General features: G+C 37.6%; 1 protein-coding gene and 1 long non-coding RNA gene across 11 annotated transcripts in view; one reads left to right on the forward strand and one right to left on the reverse strand.

Annotated features, from left to right (window-relative positions):
* Positions 1–1,480: 1,480 nt before the first annotated feature.
* LOC141503007 (urea transporter 1-like) overlaps positions 1,481–20,459 on the reverse strand; it is a 117,092-nt gene continuing 98,113 nt past the window's right edge. For all 10 annotated transcript variants that reach the window (XM_074208076.1, XM_074208072.1, XM_074208071.1 and 7 more), the window contains 4 exons: positions 16,741–16,888; positions 16,459–16,593; positions 6,635–6,684; positions 1,481–4,650 (listed from right to left, as the gene is read on the reverse strand). In XM_074208076.1, the coding sequence (XP_074064177.1) occupies positions 4,477–4,650; positions 6,635–6,684; positions 16,459–16,593; positions 16,741–16,888 (507 nt within the window). In that variant the 3' untranslated portion in view covers positions 1,481–4,476. The remainder of the gene's footprint in view (positions 4,651–6,634; positions 6,685–16,458; positions 16,594–16,740; positions 16,889–20,459) is intronic.
* Positions 9,644–20,459, forward strand: part of LOC141503009 (uncharacterized) — a 40,443-nt gene continuing 29,627 nt past the window's right edge. Inside the window, exon 1 of the long non-coding RNA XR_012472739.1 lies at positions 9,644–9,754. This is a non-coding gene — a long non-coding RNA (uncharacterized LOC141503009). The remainder of the gene's footprint in view (positions 9,755–20,459) is intronic.

Raw genomic sequence — 20,459 nt, forward strand, 5'->3', positions numbered from 1 at the left:
TCACAGCTTCACTCAGTCCCTTTGCACTTTGGAGACCTGGGAAATGACTTGCTTTGACTGGGGATATGATAGAGCCAGAAAATTCCTTACTTAGAAAAGAATTAAACAAAGAGTCAGAGAGGAAGAGCTGATTCAGAGTAGGCTATACAAGGACTTTCCCTAGCTTGCTAGCTGAGTGCATGTGAAAAAGACAACCCAGGGTTAAGGGTTTTCCAGAGTGGAGACTCATAATCAAGAATGTTTCAGTAGAGACCAATACATAGAAGCCAAGAACATTAGAAATAGCCAATGACAGCAGCTGAGAATAATTAAAATCATTTAGCAGCAGTGTGATGGAGAAAATTGTCATTGTTATTCAGTCTTTTTGTATTTGTGTCCTATCTTCGTGGCCCTATTTGAAGTTTTCTTGGCAGAGAAACTGGAGTGGTTTGAAATTTCCTTCTCCAACTTATTTTATAGATGAGGAAACTGAGGCAAAGAGAGTTAAGTGACTTGCCCTGGGTCACAAAATGAGGCTGTATTTGAACAAAGGAAGATTCATCTCCAGGATTTCAGGCACCAGAACTCTGGCAGTAGAGAAAATAGAACATAAAATAACACAGTCTTAATAGAGAAAGCAGCTTGTTCAGTGATAACACCTGAGGATGTTGGAAGCTCTGTATGTGTTGTCCTCTGAGCGTGTGTTCTGGCCACATGTGTGTCCTGCATTGGAGGCTGCCTTGATCCCAAGGATTTCATGTGTATTTATTCCACCCTAATGGTATGATAATTTGTAGGAGAGCATATCCTGGGACGAATGAAGGAAACTTTTTTTTTTAAGGTTTTTTGCAAGGCAATGGGATTAAGTGGCTTGCCCAAGGCCACACAGCTAGGTAATTATTAAATGTCTGAGGCTGGATTTGAACTCAGGTACTCCTGACTCCAGGGCTGGAAACTTTTTTTGCTAATCGTCTGGCTATACTGTTCGAACAATTGTTTCCTCAGGTTGCCTGATAAAAGAAACACAATAGCAAGTACTTATGAATTATAATTTTTATTAGGTTGATCAGCATCCACAACATGCTTCAGAAATGACTCAGGGTGAAGGTGGGGGATCATGTGCAAAAAGAACCCTTAGGTAATGAAAGAATCTTAGAGAATTGTCTGAGGGTTGGAGAAATTAAGGGATTTGATCATGGTCACAGTGATAGTGTTAGAAGCAAAATTTGAACCTAAGGCTTCAGATCCTGTTCTCTAGTCATTACACCACACTATCTTGTTCCCCCCACCCCAACTCCTTTTCCCACAGAGTTAACTGTTTTTCTGTTTTTTTAAAATGCATTTATCATGTAATGTCATATATTATAGTTATTTTGTTTTTGTGATATCTCCCTCACTACAGAAAGTACTTAGTAAATACTTTTGAATGAGTGAATGTCATGCCTGTCTATGTATCTATGTATTTATCTTTAAAACAAGCACCTGTAACTGAATTGTGGCTATATTTATTTATTGGTAAAAGCTTACATAGAAGAAACATGCAATACAAATGATAGAAAAACACACACATTAGTATTCTTTAATGGAACAAAAATAAAAATATGTACATGTTACTTGAATAATATTCATTATATAACAGGAAACAAGAAAATTAACATCATTTTAGCTTGTCCTATTTACAATGCTTTCAAATGAGTATATTTACAATTGTTTGGAAACACTTTATGAGAAGTTGCTTTATTCAGAACAGAAACTTGTCCATGAGTATGTTAGGTATGGATCATTTCTAGTGTTGCTCTTTCATTCATAATAGGAGCAATGATTTCAGAATCTGCATCATCTTATTTTCTTTGTTGTTTGTTTTTATTGATGATCTTTTGATTTCTAAAGCTCTCACATTACAAATTCTCTGACAAAAATAAAGGTTAATTCAAACACTGAAAATTTCTTCCCCCCCTAAAAATGTATGCATATTTAGAGTGATTTATTAGAGGTCAGGGTCTGTGTTTCTTTGTATGTTTTGCATCCACAACTTAGTAGGCACATTATAAATGCACGTTAAACTGAAGTGTAGTCAGAGACTAAGGAAATTAGAAAACTTTGATCTTAAGGGCCTTCACATGAGAAAAATTGGTGTATTTCTTAAAAGGAAAAATAGGTAAGATCTATGATCTCCTCCTTGAGTCATTGATTAGAAGGTGTTTCTTGAGAGCGGAGACTACTTTAGTATCCCTATTTCCTAACAGATTGCCTGGCACATAAAATCTTAATAATACTTGTTAATGGACTGATTACTTCTTTTGCTACTAGTCCATCACTTCAGTGAGTTTAAATCTAGACTTTGCATTGGAAACTATAAGTTAAAAACAATATTTTCCCAAATTTTCAAAATGACAGGTGAGTATTTTAGCAAAACATCATTTCATTTTGAGCATGTATTTTTTTTTCCAAGTCAATGGGGTTAAGTGACTTGCCAAAGGTCATATCACTAGGTAATTATTAAACATCTGAGGCTGGATTTGAACTCAGGTCCTCCTGACTCCAGGACTGGTGCTATATCCAGTGTGCCATCTAGCTGCCCCTTGAGCATGTATTTTGGTAGCATTCATAAACTACATCACAATGACTAACAAGGGGTAAAAGCACCACTGCATTTCCTTGCAATATCTTCCAGGCTATAACCAAACTGGGCCACTGAGTTAAGTGAGAAGGCTCTGTTTTCAGTTGAACCACCAAAACTTCCCCTCCCTGAAATTCCTTGAAGTGATGAGAGCTAGATTAAGCAATGGTCTGGTGTCTGCTATTGTTCTGTTGAGTTTTTTTTTTTTTTTTTGGCAAAGTACTACATGTACTTCCATCTGCTGCCTGAGACTTTCTTCTTGTGTTGAAAAAAATGAAAGTATCCTGAAGGAAGGTGATATATTTGTTGTTTTCAGTATCCCTACTTTCCCGTCACTGACTAGCTGAAGTGTCAGTCTGTATTGAGCCAACCAGCTAAAATATAAGTAATATAAAAGGTCACTGGATGACTTGATACTGGCAGATGGTTTGGTCAATCAGTCACACTGATTAAAAGAGGCAAAGGTATCATTCTCTACAGCTATTTCAGAGATTCTTGGTAGAATATTTTATCATTTAAACCTGAGTATTATGGAAGTCATTATCTACATTCTTTTGGTAATTTGAATTTCTTTGGTTTCTGAAAGTACAATAGTATTATTCAAAATAAATAAATGAGATAAGGTTTTTAGTATAAAAGTTATTGTTTTAATTTAATAGAGTATTAAGTCAACAAGTAACATCAATAAGCAATCATTATATACTCACTGACAAAAGCCCTAAGCTTTGAAAATATGCCAAAAAAAGGTCAAATCTGAAAAATGTGACTACAAATTGTCAAAAGATTAACAACCATTTCCTTTTACCTATATACATGGAGCATTCGAAATAAGTTTTATTACTTTAAATTGGCTCTGCCAAGTATTTTAAAGGCTAATTTCAATCATTGTATGACTTTTCTGTAAATTTAATGAGATGGTAAAGTTAGGAAGAGAAGTTCATTCATTTTATTCTCTTCAGAATAACTATTCTCAGGAGATGGTGTTTTTGAAGTCATTGCCAGACTTCAACAAGAGGAACAATGCAGGGTAGATATTAATCATATCCAGTCTCCCTCTTGCTCTGCTATCTATGTTGATGGGGAAAACAACCACCTCCCTTCCCTTACTCCTCCCCATGGCAGTGAGCAATCTGACACAGGATGTACATGTACAATTTTTAAAAACATATTTCTAGGTTAGTCATGTTGTGAAAGAAGAATTAGAACTAAAGAGAAAAAATTCCCACAGCATTGAATATTTTAAGCACATTCTTTTCTATTTCTGCCACTTGGGCTCTGTTGCCTAAAGGCCGGTTAGACATAGCACTTAATATTTAATACTGTTAATATTTTTTATGTAACTGTTAATTGCAAAGATACTACTGCACACAGGAGAATGCCATAGCACAGCGGGCTCTGTACCCACTTCCTCTTTTCTTTTAGTGAGTAGTGGGGGAGGGGAGCTTTTAAAGTCAGTTTGAAACCACTACATTCTTTTATTCTCCAACTCTCTTCCAAATCAAGTATTAACAAATTCATAGCCTGTCAGTGTATAGGTCTATTGGATTTTGAACTGAAAGGGAACGTAGAGGTCATGTATTATAACCTTCTCATTTTACAGATAAGGAAACCAAGGTTCAGAGAGATGTAGTGACTTCCTGGGACATCTTACCTGTTATCTTAATGAGACTAAATCAAGGACATCTTATTGACCTTTAAAAAGCAAGTAAGTGAAAAGGATGGATTTTTTTTTATCAAGAATAAAGAGTATTAAATTGTTGTATGGTTAGTTTGAAAAATTCTACTACAGTAGAATATATTAATTCACAGATACTGCAAGTTGATGGTATCATCTGGGTTTAGAACCAGATGGATTGGCTTTGCCTTGATTTTTTCCATCACAAAGGACTTTCTGCTAGCTTTTTTTTTGCCGTCAGGTAGAAGGTGCGGTTCTCTTCGCAGTAAGTCACTTTATTGAGTGGCAGCTTGTAGATTGATTGATTTTTTGTTGTCATTAAGAGGAAAAGGAGTGTGGCCAAGCAGAAGGGCCAGGTACAACATGGCAACCCAAACTGGAAAAAAAGAGAACAAGAAATAGTTATTTTGAGTACTTCTGTTTTGCTGAGGTAGGATCAGAGTTTGATAGCCAGAAGGCTCTCAGATATCATCCTGTCTAATCCCCTCCCATTACTGGTAAAAGAATTAAAGTTAAATAACTTCAAGGAGGTCAGATGACTTGCCTAAGATCAAATGGATAGTAAGCATCAGGGGCGGGATTTAAACCAAGGTCCAGTTTTATAACTTTAGCAACAGGGACTCACTGGGGCAGCTCTATTTCCTCTCCCACCATACTCAAAAAGTTCCTTTTTTTTTCTTTTTTGCAAGGCAATGGGGTTAAGTGGCTTGCCCAAGGCCACACAGTTAGGTAATTATTAAGTGTCTGAGACCAGATTTGAACCCAGGTACTCCTGACTCCAGAGCCAGTGCTCTATCCACTGTGCCACCTATCCACCCCTCAGGAAATTCCAGTAGTTCCCTATTACCTCTATTCTGTATGGTCTCTAGTTCTCTAGGCTAAAGTATAAACTCATCTGTTTAGAATTTTAAGACCTTCACAATTGAGTTCTAGTTTAGTTTTCTAGATTTATTGTACATTGATATGCTTCAAGAATTGTACTTTTCAGACAACCTAGCTTTCTTACTATTCTCCATATACAATATTCTGTTGCTAATACCTCTCCATGGCATAGCATGGGATATATTCTTGGAATTCATTTCTTTTCTCCCACCTTCTACCTTCTTCCTCTTTAGAATCCTCAGTTTCCATCCAAACTGAACTTAAGTGGCCACTTCTATCGATTTTGTTGTTGTTGATTGATTAGTCATGTTCATCTTTTTGTGAATCTATTTTGGGGTTTTCTTGGCAAAGATCTTATAGTATGGGGTGGCTAGGTGGAGTAGTGGATAAAGCACCGGCCTTGGAGTCAGGAGTACCTGGGTTCAAATCTGGTCTCAATAATTACCCAACTGCGTGGCCTGGGGCAAGCCACTTAACCCCATTTGCTTTGCAAAACCCTAAAAAAAAAAAAAAAGATCTTAGAGTAGTTTGACATTTCCTTTTCCAAATCATTTTACAGAGGATGAAACGGAGGCACATAGGATTATGTGACTTGCCCAGGGAAACACAACTAGTAAATATATGAAGCTAGATCTGAACTCAGGAAGATTAGTCTTCCTCTCTAAAGGTCCAGCACTTTATCTACTGTACCACCTAGTTGCCTCTAAACTCCTAAAGGAGGCTTTTCCTAATCCTTATTTGTTAGTAAACTTGAGGTTAGAGCTCTTCTATTTTTCTTTGTGCTTCTCTAGTACCTGAATATAGTTGTAACTTAATTTTTTTTAGTAATTGTAATCTACAATATTCATTAAGTACCTTAGAGACCTACAAAGCAGAGTGATCAAAGTGATGTCCAGGAAGGAAATATACTATGGAAGTGGTGGGATCAAGAAAGAATGGAGAGGAGCTCAATTGAAGAAGGAAGGGCCAGGAGAGAATTCCAGACAGGCAAACATATATTCAGATATAGAATTGATTTTGCTGAAAGCACATTGCTTATTGTTTATCTATCAATTGATTGATATAAACAATTGATCAATATAACCAAAAATCTGGAGGGATAAGACTTGATGTTTTAAAATAGGAGGCACTAATTTGGGGGGTTTAGATGACTGATTTTTTTATTTTCAGTTTTCTCTTATCTCCTGAGTCCCAAAGACTAACATCTTGGTGTGTCCAAACTGGAATACATTGAGGTTAGCTCCCAAGAACCCACATTTTGCCTATCTTACTAGGAGATGGATTTGTGGCATCTCACAGACAACCTGAAAAACAGCCTTTATCACCAACCTTAAACCACATGACTTGTATTTTCAAGAGACCTGATGACACAGTGGATCACAGTTTACTGTGATGTTGGATAAAATCAAACTTCCTCCAAAAGAGCTTACAGTATTCCTTTTAACACAATAGGAAAATCCAGTTAAAGGCATACTTACCAAAGCCATCATGTGTGTTAATGCTATGGTCACATAAGCAGTAAACAGAGCTAAAAAGGAAATTAAAAAACAAACAAACAAATGTTAGCATGAGTGCTTTTTGAAAATCCAAACAGAAATCAGAATTATCTTTCCTTCTTTGGGTTCCTTTCTTTTACTTATATGTCTGTTTTAAAATAGAATTTTATATCTAGAAGGGAATGCAGAAATTATCTATTCTTCCTTTCAGAGCTTTTATAAATAATGAAATTTAGACCTAGAGAAATGAGGTGACTTGTCAGTATCTTTTGTTCCCATTCCTTTTCTGTTTCCACTGCTAAGCCCTACAGTGTTGTTGTTCAGTCTTTTTCATCTGGGTCTGAATCTTTACTTCTCCATTGGGTTTTTTTTTATTTTTATTTTTATTTATTTATTTTTAGGTTTTTGCAAGGCAATGGGGTTAAGTGGCCTGCCCAAGGCCACACAGCTAGGTAATTATTAAGTGTCTTAGACCGGATCTGAACCCAGGCACTCCTGACTCCAGGGCCGGTGCTTTATCCACTATGCCACCTAGTCATCCTCCATTGGGGTTTTCTTGGCAAAGATACTGAAGTGGCTTGTCATAGGCAAACAGGATTAAGTAACTTGTCCAGGACCACCCTACTAGTAAGTGTTTGAGACCAGATTTGAACTCAGGAAGAAAAAAATCATCTTTATCTACTTTGCCACCTAGCTGCCCCAGAAAGCCCAACTATTATTACTTAATTATATTATATTCATAGGTCTTCCCACTTCCTCCCTCTTTCCTCCTACAATCCACCTTTCACACTACCACTAGAACAATTTTCTTCTTCAGAAATCTATTCACATTATTCATAGCCTCCAACATGTCAGTGGCTCCCTACTGCTTCTGGATTAGAGTTTAAATTCATTTTATTCTGAGGAACTGGATCACTTGGCCTGACCTTAAGCCTCTTGACCCTACTCTTGATGACCATATTGCTGTGTAGGTACCCTTGAACTATTCCCTGGGGGCTTGCTCAGTGACTAAGAGCCTTCCAGAATCTATACACACACACATACACTCATACAATCATCTTTCAGATGATTCAGCCTGAGTCACACAGGATAAATAGATGTAAATGTTTTGTGAGCTACATGGATTACTTTATCTTTCCCTCAAAATCTACCCTTCTCTTTAACTTCCTTAAAATTTTTAAAAAAATTTTGGAGGCAATCAGGGTTAAGTGATTTGTCCAGTATCACACAACTAGTATCTGAGTCTGTATTTGAACTCAGGTTCTTCTGACTCAAGGACCAATGCTCCCTTCATTTTACTATCTAGCTTCCCCTCAACTTTCTTTTAACTTCTGAGGGCCCTATACAATATCAACATTCTCTTTGACTCCTGTTGAGGTAATTTGGTCTAAAGTCAGGAAGACCTGAGTTCAAATATAGCTGTATGATTCTAGGTAAGTCACCTAAACACTGCCTCAGTTTCCTCATCTGTAAAATGAGATGGAGAAAGAAATAGCAAATTACTTCAGTATTTTGCCAAGTATCTTTGCCAAGAAAACCCCGTATGTGATTATGACAAGTCAATCACAACTGAAATATATAGATATGTTAGAAGTATGTGCTCAAAAATATTTACTCAGTGGGGTAAATGATCAAGAAAATTTGAAGATCATCAATCTAGCCTAACCCTATGACTCTAATATTGCAGGAAAGAAATTTAAGACCCAGAGAGATTAAATAATTTGACTTATTTCACACAGGTAAAAAGTAACAGATTTGGGATTTGAATCCAGTTCTTGTGCTTTTAAATCTTTACTGTGGCCACATCGAAAAAAAAAAGATGAAACTACAAGGAAATGCTGGAAGATGAAAACAAGATCTCATTTGCTGGATTGCTAAAGCTATTATACAGAAGGATTAGACTTGTTTTGCTTGGACTAGAGGCAGAACAAGGAATAATGGGTGATAGAGGCAGATTTCGATTTGGTGTAAAGAAAAATTTTCTCACCCAAAGTAAGAAATAAGCTGCCTCAGTAGGTGATGGGTTTCTTTTCTGTGAAAGTCTCAAAGATGGATGGATGCTCCAGAAGGGAATCCTGCTTAGGTACAGGATGGATTTGATAGTCTTTGAGTTCCCTTGTTACTTGAACCTTTTAGGACTCTGGGATGACTCCCATCTCTAAAATAGGGATAAAGCTAATTTACATCACAGAACTATGGTGAGGATCAAGTAACATAATGTGTATAAAGTAATATTGGATTCAAATCCCAAATTCTGTTACTTGAAACCCATGGGAAAAGAGATGACTGCTCCATAATCATTATTTAATCTTTTTGATTCTCAACTTTCTTGCCTATAAATTAGGGGGTTGGCAGAGGATGGAGTATAAGCCCTGGAGTCAGTGCTCATCTACCTCAGTTTAAATCTGGCCTCTTATTATTTGTATGACCCTGAGAAAGTCACTTAATCATGTTTGCTTCAGATACTCATCTGTAAAATGGGTTAGATAAGGAAATAGCAAACCACTACAGTTTTCTTGCCAAGAAAACCCCAAAGGTGTTATGAAAAACTGGATACAATTGAAAAATGATTCAATGACATCAACAAAAAATAGGCTATTAGATGAGGCCAATGGTCTCTGAGCACTTTGTAATTCTAAAGAACTATTATCATTAGAAGAGCAATAAAAACTGTACTTGAAGATTTAGCTCACAGATTAGCATCTACATTTTTACTAGAACAGCAACCCAGTGGCTAAGTGGACTAGAGTGAATTAGAGAGGTTCATTTAGCTGAAGCCCTTGATCCCTGGGCTGCTCCTACTATTGAATTCTGAATAAATTTGTCAACAATTTTATATTTTAAATATTTTAGGAAATTATTTTAGCTGCTTTAGAAAATTAGGAGAGGGGTCTCTGGGTCCTTGCTATTAATCTTGTCATAAAAATGAATCTTTCTGCTCACAGCTAATGTCTCACAGTTTAGAATATGGCTATCAAGGAGAGAATTTTCTTGTCTCTAAATTGCCACCGGTCCCCTTTGTTCCATTGTTCTAGAATCCAATGATCATCAGTCAAGTAAAACAAGGGACATCTAAGGTTGTCTGTCTTACAGGTTTCACAGGTAAGGAGACTTGAGGCCCTGGGAAGTTAAATGATTTGTCCAAGGTCACAGGATGTAGAATCTTAATGCAGATCCTTTGTTTTAAAAGTGAGTGTCCCTTTCATTGTGCCCCAAAGAAATTGTCAAAGTTTCCATAAAATTCAATTTTAGATCATTTGTGCCAATCTAGAGGCCTTTTTTTCTCCTCAGATGTCTACTTACGATGGTTATTCTTCAACTTAAGTCAGAAACCTTATTCTCTGAGGAAATCTTTTCTTATTCACTAAAACTGACTCACATGACCCTTTCTAGAAATTTGCTTCTGAATTTCTAAATCTTCTAGATGTGGGGCTTCTATTTTCTTTTAGAGGTCTGAACAAAAAAAAGTTAGGATTATAGTCCTAGGCCAGAAGGCTACTTTTACCAATAAGTAAGAATTCTATTTCTACCTTGTTCATGAAGCCTTCCCAAATAGCTCACATTTATATAGTTTTCCTCAAATCTTATCAGATGTCAGCATAACAGTGTCCCTTAAACTGACAGACCTGCTTCCAGGCAACACTGAGCGAGAAAATCATTGTGAAGCTAAGGACCACCTTCCTTATCACTTCCAACAACTGCTGACCAACTGCCATTAATAAGTAGAGAGCCCAGGGGCCCTGAGGGTGATGGCCTTCCCTAGACCACCATTTCCCCTTTCAGTTCACCCTCACAGCCATCAGGGGAAGCAGCTTCTGTGGGTAAAGGGCCAGCCTTCTCTTCCTGCTGCCAACCAAATGCCACTCACAAGGCAGGCAAGCCAGTCTAGCTGGAGCAGCAAGACACCCTGAGGGGGATCCGGGAGGCAGCCGTTGACAAAGTCAACCAGCATATCTCCTCAGACCCTAATGGAGAAAGGCCAGGACCTAGAAACCAAGATCCCTGGTTCTAGTGCCATGAAATAATGACATTTTAAGAAAGGCATTAACATATGCTTGGACACCTGAAACCATCCATATCTGTTGTCTCTCCTGACTGAATTTTCTATTTGTATCATCAGTTTTTAGCATAAAGTAAAGCCTTAGTAAATGTATTTTCAATTGTATTTTAGTTGAGTTTGACTCTTAGTGATCCTATTTTGGGTTTTCTTGGCAGAGATAGTGGAGTGGTTTGCCATTTCCTTCCTCAGCTCATTTTATAGATGAGGAAACCAAGGCATACAGGATTAAATGTCTTGCTTAGTGTCACACACCACCTAAATGTCTGAGGAAGTATTAGAACTCAGGTCTTCTTGACTTCAGGCTCCCACTGCACTCCCCAGCTGCCCCAAGTAAAAATGTATTATTCATTCATCCATTCAAGTAATACTAACATTATTATCCACATTTTTTTGTAGATGTGGAAACTGAGGTTAGGTGCTTTATATGAAGTATGACAAAGCTGCAGTGTGTACCCTAGTCTTCTATGATTTTTTTTCCTCAATGCTTTTTCCTAGTATATTAAGATGTTTGAATACTTCAGCTCACATTGGTCCTTCCTTTTTCTAAGATCGTCTAGCAATTTACAAACCAGTTAAGAACACAAGACACTTAGGGGCTTCTTGAAGATCATCTAGTTCTTCAAGATGAACAGGTCAATCCCCTTATTTCATAAATAAGGAATCACCCCTAGAGAACTGAATTGACTTGCATGATATTACACAGTAAGTAAAGTCAGAATCATAGGATCCTCCATTTAGAGTTAGAAGGAACCTCAGAGGTTATTGAGTCTAATTTCCTAATTTTACAGAAGAGGAAACTGAGACCTTAAGAAACTTAACTAGGATCATACAGCTAGTAAATGTCAGAGGCATGACCTTGGACAGGTACTCTGACTCTAAGTCCAGGATTCTTTGCATTTGGAATGGTTTATAGGACACATTTTTAAGTATTGTTTGCATTATTAACATTTTCCCATAACTTTCTTAAGTCTAGACAATCAAAATGATGAATCAGGCCCTGATTTTTGTAGCATGTGCTGATTTTCAAGGTGTAAATGCTTATTTTGAAATTTTAATGGTTTGGCATCTCAAGTTAGTATGTATATTCTCTAGCACATACTGCATCACACTGCTGAGGGGTGGAGAGGGAATGGGGGCAATGGAGAAGGTATAGGAAGACTTTCTTAGTTAAGACTGACCCTGGAGGCCTGTAGAGGAACCTTGTATTCTGTAGTCAAACTAGATGCAAACAAAAGTGTAGATTTCCTAGAAATCTAGGAGCTTTAACATAGCATAGTGGATAGGGTGCCTAGCCTGGAGTCAGGAAAACTCATCTCCCTGAGTTAAAATCTGACCTTAGCCACTTACTGGTTGTACGACCCTGGGCAAGTCACTTAATACTGCTTGCCTCAGTTTCCTCATCTGGGAAATGGCAAATCAGTCTTTGTCAAGAAAACCCCATTTGGCATCACAGAGTCAGACACAATTGAAACAACTGAATAACAACAGAAGTCCCCAAATGGCCAGAGCTATAGTTTTAAGCTGGTGACCATTTTATCATCTATAGATGGTAAAACAGCAGAGTTTGCTGTTCATGGACATTGAGCCTTCCAACAGGCTAAGATGGGCAAGGATCACTTTCATACAAGCAGATGAAAATCAACACTGTGATAACCCAGCCAATAAAAGATGCCATGCATGTTCATATTTTGCACTGATAACACAAATAAAAATTAATAACTTAATTATGCCAGTTTGTATTTAAAGTTGACTTGGAACAGATAGCACTTGGGGGCTTTTATCTAAGTTATTCTGAGTAACTTTGCCAGATAAAGGCAAGGGATAATTCTGTGTTGTCTTGGTTATTTATTTACCTGCTCGACTTGAAATGGCAAGTCATCTTGATATCATTGTGAAATGGGCACTGTGAAACTGGATGCAACATTTTCCTTGCCAAGAATGTGTTTTGCCTTTAAGCCCTGATTAAATAACCTTTGTTATACCTCCCACCTGTGATATGACAAGACCTTAAAATTGACTCTCCTGGTTAGAGCATTCTTCTTGACTTTTGAAGGTTTGCTAAGGCTAGCATATGCTCTCCCCTCCAAAAAGTGTCTCTCTTCTTTAGGACTTGGATATAGTTACCTTCTCCCAGAATTTTTCCCTGATTGACACATAATTGCAAATCTCTACTCCTAATCTCAAATGTTTTGGACCTTCCATGCTTTGCCATGATACTAGACATTCATACATACTTTAGCATTGCTTCAAGGATTTGTGTGGTCATGGGTATGTGCATTGTTTAATAATGAGGCTCGTAATATTAGCTAGCATTTATATAGTGCTTTAAGGTTTTAAAAAGACTATGTTGTCTCATCTGGTCCTTACAACAATCTTGTGTTTATATATATATATATATATATATATATACATATGTGTGTGTATGCATGCTAATATTATTTCTATTTTACTGATGGGAAAATGAATTTCCCAGAGCTTAAGTGGCATATAGCTTATAGTTCCATTGATGTACACCTTACAATACTATTTCATTAGTTTTTACTAAAACATATTTGTCACTTGGTGGCCAACCTTCTGGTGATGGAATTCTCAGTCCCCTGGGTAAGTCCTTGGAGGCACTCAGTTTCCTATTTAAGTCTTTTCCAGCTGAGTAGGACTTTCTAGTAGGTCCAGTATGACCTCTGGCATAAGGCTTGTGACTTTTGGCTAAGAAGGCAGGAGACTGGACAGAGAGGAGTCAGAATCTCATACACACACACACACACACACACACACACACACACACACACACCAGCAAATCTCTAAAAATGTACCAGAAATGAAACAATAATAAAGAAAACCAAAGAGAAATGATTTTAAGTGCCTTCATCTAGTTCAAAAGTTTACAAGAAGATTTCAAGAAACCTTTGGAGACTCTGACCAGAGCACAAGTCTGGACCCACAATAGGAGGTATTACTAGTCAAGTGCCTAGGCAACTCCTATCTTTGTCCTGAGCCACAACAAGACAAAGAACTAGGGAAGCACCTGGGAAACAGACTTAAAGTCTTAGAGAAAACTTGCTACCAGTTGAATAGACAGCTGCTTGGGACTTTTTTAGGGTTACGGGATGGAAGGTGAGGCAACTTTAGATTCAGAACTGTGAAAAGAGAAGGAAAGAGAGAATGGGTGGAGGCCAAAAACTAAGTTGAACCACCAGGGAACTGCACCCAAACCTAGAAATTGCTAGCCAAGGGTAGGATCTAGCCTTAGCCCCTGACCAGGAGCAAAAGGGCCTTTCATATCGCCCAAGAGTAAAGGAATGAATGGTGCTTGACCAAAACACAAAGTACCAAAGGAGAATCAAAGGTTTATGCCATGTCATAATGAGATATTGGAATGTTATATCAGAAGAGAAATGTTAGGCAATCTACTTATTCCTTCATTTTTTCCTTTTTCTCCCTTCAAAGGTTACCATACCCCATCTTATAGGTTTCTTAAGAACAGGAACTACATGCAAATAAAGCCTTGTGGGAAGTGGGGATGGATTTTTGTTGAGGTACAAGTTGGGGTAGATGACTTCTGGGGTCCTTTTAACTCTGAGATTCTGTGATACTATTTAGTTAACTCTTCACTTATCTATATACTCTCCCCTCTGAATTGTAGGTTTCCTTAAGACAGTAAGTACAAGGAATTGAAATATTTTGTATTCTCAGCTACCTTAGGATAGATAGTCTTATGGGTTCTCCTTTTTATATGTACATAATACATAGATACATATACACACACATATATGTATAGATAGATAGATATTCTCCCCCAAGAAGAGTAAGAACTCCTTTAGATTGGGACTGAATCACCTCTCCTATTTTTATCCAGTCAATAAGCTTTGTGTTTGGCACATAATCAATGATTAAATACTTATTTATTCATTCATTCTTAATTTGTTACTTGGTAGATTAACCTAAATACTTTCAAATGTATTATTTTAGGAGCTAATTATGTATTCCAGGAGAGGCAGTAGAAAGTACATGCAACTTGGAATCATGAGATACTTGGTTTCAAATCTTCCTCCATTACTTATAAACTGTGTGATCATGAGAAAATCACAGACTTAGCCTCAGGTTTCTCATTTGCAAAATGGGGATAATACCATCTGTAGTGCCTACCTCATAAGATTGTTGTAAGAGTCTACCAAAATTATGTATATAGCATGCTATGCACCTAAACTTCAGAAATCTGAGACCTCACTAATGTGAGTTCCTCTCTCCACTAGTGCAGATCCTAACTGGTCTCAATTGTGAATAAGCGACTCTTATTCATTCATGGGCTATCTTTGGTTCTTCTTATGTTATTTGTCCTTCTTGCTGCCCATCACACATTGAAGTCACTAAGTATGAAAGAATATGTTGATTTAATTTGGAAGATCTTATCAGGTCCATGGAGATTGCAAGGTGGCTCAATATCTGCATGGCCAGATGGAATTCTGCTTGTTTCATCATCTATAAAATGAGCTAGAGAAGGAAAAGGCAAACCACTTCAATATCTTTGCCAAGAAAACCCCAAATGGGTTCAACTAAGAGTTTGACACAACTGAAACAACCGAACAACAACAATCATTTCCCTTGGGGCAACTAAGACAAATAGAATTTTTCTTTCTTTTTAATTTTTATTTATTAAGGGCAATGGGGTTAAGAGTGCCTTGCCCAAGGTCACACAGTTAGGCAATTAAGTGTCTGAGGCCACATTTGAACTCAGGTCCTCCTGACTCCAGGGTGGATGCTTTATCTCCTGTGCCACCTAGCTGCTCTGAGATAGAATTTTTCAAAAGGATTTTGCCAGTTGTCAAGACAAAGTTGAATGGGCAAATAAATTTACAGGACATAAAATTGTTGAGTCTCAGAGAGAATACTGGCTTTAAATGGCCAGTGCTGCTTCCTGAATTAAGTAGCTCTATTTTAATCCAAATAATCACTGAGGACCTGCTGCATAGCCAGTTACCATGCTATCGCCTTGTGCACCTTTTGTTTATTTTCCAGTTCCTTTATGTTTCAAAGAGGGAACCATCTCAATTCCTTCCCTATTCATAAGGCTGGGTCTGTGTACCATAGACTGTATATCTGAGAATAGCTTAGTATATGGAATATAGTTCTGAAGGGCAGGCTCCTTTTCTGCCTGCAACTGTCTCTTGAAAAGGGTCACTCTCAATTTTAGTGGATGAACTAGAACAAGAACCCAGCAACCCTGGCACTTAGTGTGTTATCATGAAAAAAGTTATGGAATTAGCATCAAAACCCTTGGGGGTCAAGTTACCCATCAGCTCTTTTACTAACTTTGTGACTCTGAATAAATGATTTAACTTCTCTAAAGTTAGGGGTGACCTTATATAATCTGAGGTTCCTTCCAATTTTAGTCCCCAGTTTTCTTATCTGGTTAGTTTAGGTAAGATGACTTCTAAAGCTCCCTTCTAACTCTAAATCTATTACCCTAAGTCAGAAGTTCTGAACCTAGGGTCCATGAAGTTTTTTTTTAAACATTCTGATGTTCATTTCAGTAGAATTGATTTCCTTTGTAATCATGTATATCTTATTTTTTTGCATTAAAAAAACACATTATCTTGAATTGTACATAGTGTTTAACTACATTGTCAAAGGGGTCCTTGACACTAAAACAGGTTAAGAACATCTGTCCTAAAATCTAATGCTTCTAGTCAATTTTTTTTCAATCCATAGTTATTAACCCATCCCTGGAGCTTTACTGAATACATACCACAGCTAAGTGATAGGAGATGAGTTTGCCAAGTGAGAGCCATGAACATTCCTCCTATTGCCATGCAGGACAGAGAGCTGTTGAAACCCCATAATCCAGAGTAGATATTTTCAAACGGAGCTGAAAGGGTCAAACCTATCACATGAGAGGAATGGCATTAGTGTACATTTTAATAAGGAGTCTGGTATACCAAAAGGGGCTAGAGTAGCAGAAGTTTACTAAAAGCCCCACACATCATCCAATTTATTCAAGAGACCCACCCTACAGGGACAGTGGGAGTACCTGCTATTATCCCCAGTATTGATCCAATTGCTGCATGCAAGGCCATAAGTGGGGAGGACAGGAGAATGGCAACCAGGAAAAGGCCCCCAGTCCAAGGATTATCACAGGCGTATATCTGACCAATTCCCACTGGGATGGCTTTGAGTAACTGTAAAATCAGCGCGCGCACACACACACACACACACACACAAATAAACAAAACAGAGTTACTATAAACAATCTCAATTGAATATTGCTAATAACTACCTCCCTTGCCCTTCAAAAAATTAGTATTATTATTATTATAAACAGTTTCAAGTGGATGTTGCTCACAGCTCCCCCTCAAAAATACACTGTTACTATAAACAACTTCAAGTGGATATTGCTAACAGTTATAAATGTTGAACCAAATCCCTCAGGACAGATGAGACAGAAGAAAGTATCTAAGAAGTAATTCTAATTGAACACTTTGGAAAGTGTATAATATAGCAAGTGTATAATACAATTATTTTGTCCAGGGGCAGTGACTTCCAATGATCCTAGTCACTGCCCCTGGACAAAATAATTGTATGATCTGCTATGCTTGAGAAAATAGAGCTATTGATATCCCCAAATAGTTATAGTCTTCAAGTTCTGTAGAATGAAAGACTTTCAGGGTGGTTAGGTGGCACAGCAGATAGAGCACCAGCCCTGGAGTCAGGAGTACTTGAGTTCAAATCTGGCCTCAGACACTTAATAATTACCTAGCCGTGTGGCCTTGGGCAAGCCACTTAACCCCATTGCCTTGCAAAAACTTTATAAAAAAAGAATGAAAGACTGAAATCATAGAGATCTAGTAGAGGAGACTATATTCAATATGTGTATATAATCATATATATAGTAGCTTACTGTTATAGAGAGAAGGGAGGAAAAAGAAAGAGGAAGATGATTTGGAACACAATTTTTTTAAATGAATGTTAAAAATTATCTTTTCATGTATTTGGGAAAAATAAAATACTATTAAAAATAAAATCCACTACAACCATTGTTTCATAAGCTAAAAATAGTATTTTTTTGCAAATTTATTTTAATGAGCACTCAAGCATGAGATGAACAAATGAATTATGAAATTATGTTTCTTGTTGTCTTTTGGTACACAATAAAACTGATTCTTCTAATTCTTTTACTCTTTAAAGAGAGCCTCTTAAGACATTCTTCCACTTAATGATATCTTGAAATCCTCCCATTAAAGTTAAAAAGGGACCTCAGAGGCTCTCTTATCCAACTGAAGTCCAGGAAGATTGTGACTTGGCCAAGGTCATGAGCCCAGTAGAACTGGGCTTCAAACTCAGGTCCTTTGATTCCAAGTCCAACAGTCTTTTCACTATCCTTTCTTCTTCCTCCTCTTCCTTTAGCAAGAATATAAAGACTGAAGGATTCTATTCTTTTCAATAGCATATGTACTTGTTGGTCTTTGGAGAATTATCTCACAATCAGAGTGCAAAAGTCAAATTAACATACATAGATCTTAAAGATGTGGACCCCCCCTACAATCATTCTGTCTCTCTAACCACACAAGCAAAAGGAGGTTCCCCAGGACTAAGGGGTTCCTTGGTATTATTCTTTCAAAGGTGGTAAGCATCAGAGAATTCATTACTACTTAGTCAGCTTATGGATGAAGAGCGTTTATATACTTTACTAGACTGATCCTCAGAAAGCTGACTCTGATGCTAAGACTACATTTAAAGTCTTTCTGGCAAGTTAATAATAATAATATTAAGCATTTATACATATTAAGGTTTACAAAGATAGTTTTTATTATTACCCCAATTTTATAGATGAGTAAACTGATGTTGAGCATGATTTATCCAGGATCATTACAGCACTCTAGCCATTGGACCACCTAGTTTGCCCTAGGGAGAAGATGACAGACCTCAACTTCTGGAAATTCAGGTCATACCCATTGATATAGGAATTTGTAGAGGATTATTATCACTTTCCTCCTTAACAAACTATTTACAATGATGAAAGTATGTTAAAATATTGCTAGGTGGGGGTAGAGCCAAGATGGCAGCATGAAGGCTACATTTCACTGGAGCTTCTCCCCCCCAAAAAAACTCCAAAAGCCATCAAATTATGACAGAACCCACAGAGAGACTGAGTGATACATATTCCCAGTCCAAGATAACTTAGAAGTTCTGCTAGGACTAGGAGTTGGGAAAAAGCCCCAGTCACAGCATAGCTGGGGAACAGCTTGAAGGGGCAGGGAGAGAATTCTGCTGCACCAGAATGAGTGTGGAGTGAGGGAGCACTGGTCACAGGACCTGCAGTGAGAATTGGGGGAAACCAGCCTGCACCTCCAGAAAGGGGGTCAGGGGAGACTGCAAAAATTTCTCTGCTCTCCCTGGGGCAGGACTCTGCTGTTTGCCCATACTCAGATCCAGGTTGCAGTTTGGGCTTCTATACTAAGATAGCCCAGCAGGATCCCTCCCTATAGCACCAGGGCAGAGGGAAGTGCTGTGGTTATCTACATATCAAAGCACAGGCAAGAGTGCATAAGAACTTGGAGGAGGAATAAAGGTCCCTGGGGTTTCCCCCCAAAAAAGCCTCAAAGTCTTGTAAGTGCTGTAAATTAGTCTTGGGCTGAAGAAATGAGTAAACAACAGGAAAAAGAAGAACCTGACTATAGAGAATTACTTTAGTCCCATGGAAGATCAAAACACATATTCAGGTGACAACAAAATTGGAGCTTTTGTATCCAGAAACTTCTGGATATTCCGTATCTCCAAGAGGAATGGAAAATGGGTTCAGACTATGGATAAGCTCAAAAAAGACTTTGAAAAGCAATTAAGGGAGGTAGAGGAAAAATTGGGAGGAGAAATGAGAGCGATGCAGAAAAATCATGAAAACCAAATCAACAGCTTGGTGAAAGATATACAAAAAAAAATACTGAATAAAATAATATGTTAAAAACCAGTCTAGGCCTAATGGAAAAAGCAAAACAAAAGGCAAATGAGAAGAATGCCTTCAAAATCAGAATTGGTCAGCTGGAAAAGGAGATAAAAAAGCTCTCTGAAGAAAATAACTTCTTCAAATGTAGAATGGAACTAAAGGAAGCTGATGACTTTGCAAGAAATCAGGAAGAAATAAAACTCTTCCAAAAAAGCCCCAAATTAGAAGAAAATGTGAAATATCTCATTGGAAAAACAACTGACCTCGAAAACAGATCCAGAAGATATAATTTAAAGATTATTGGGCTACTTAAAAGCCACAACCAGGAAAGAGCCTAGACTTCATTTTTTCAAGAAATAATACAGAAAAATTGCCCTGAGATCCTAGAAGCAGAGGGTAAAATAGAAATTGAGGGAATTCACCAGTTACCTCCTGAAAGAGATCCCAAAAGAAAAACTTCCAGGAATATTATAGCCAATTCTAAAACTCCCAAATCAAAGAGAAAATTCTAAAAACTGCCAGAAACAACCAATTCAACTACCAAGGCTCCATAGTCAGGATTACACAGGACTTGGCAGCATCTACATTAAGGGCTCATAGGGATTGGAATATGATATTCCAGAAGGCAAAAGATCTTGGTTTACAACCGAGAATCAACTACCCAGCAAAACTGAACATCCTCTTTCAGGGGAAAAGATGGACATTTGATAAAACAGGGGACTTTCAAACTTTTGCATTGAAACAATCAGAGCTGAACAGATCTCCAAGTACAGGACTCTGGTGAACCATAGAGGGGGTGGATAAGAAGG

This window comes from Macrotis lagotis, chromosome X (assembly GCF_037893015.1).
Source record: "Macrotis lagotis isolate mMagLag1 chromosome X, bilby.v1.9.chrom.fasta, whole genome shotgun sequence".
In the NCBI taxonomy this organism is placed as follows: Eukaryota; Metazoa; Chordata; class Mammalia; order Peramelemorphia; family Peramelidae; genus Macrotis; species Macrotis lagotis.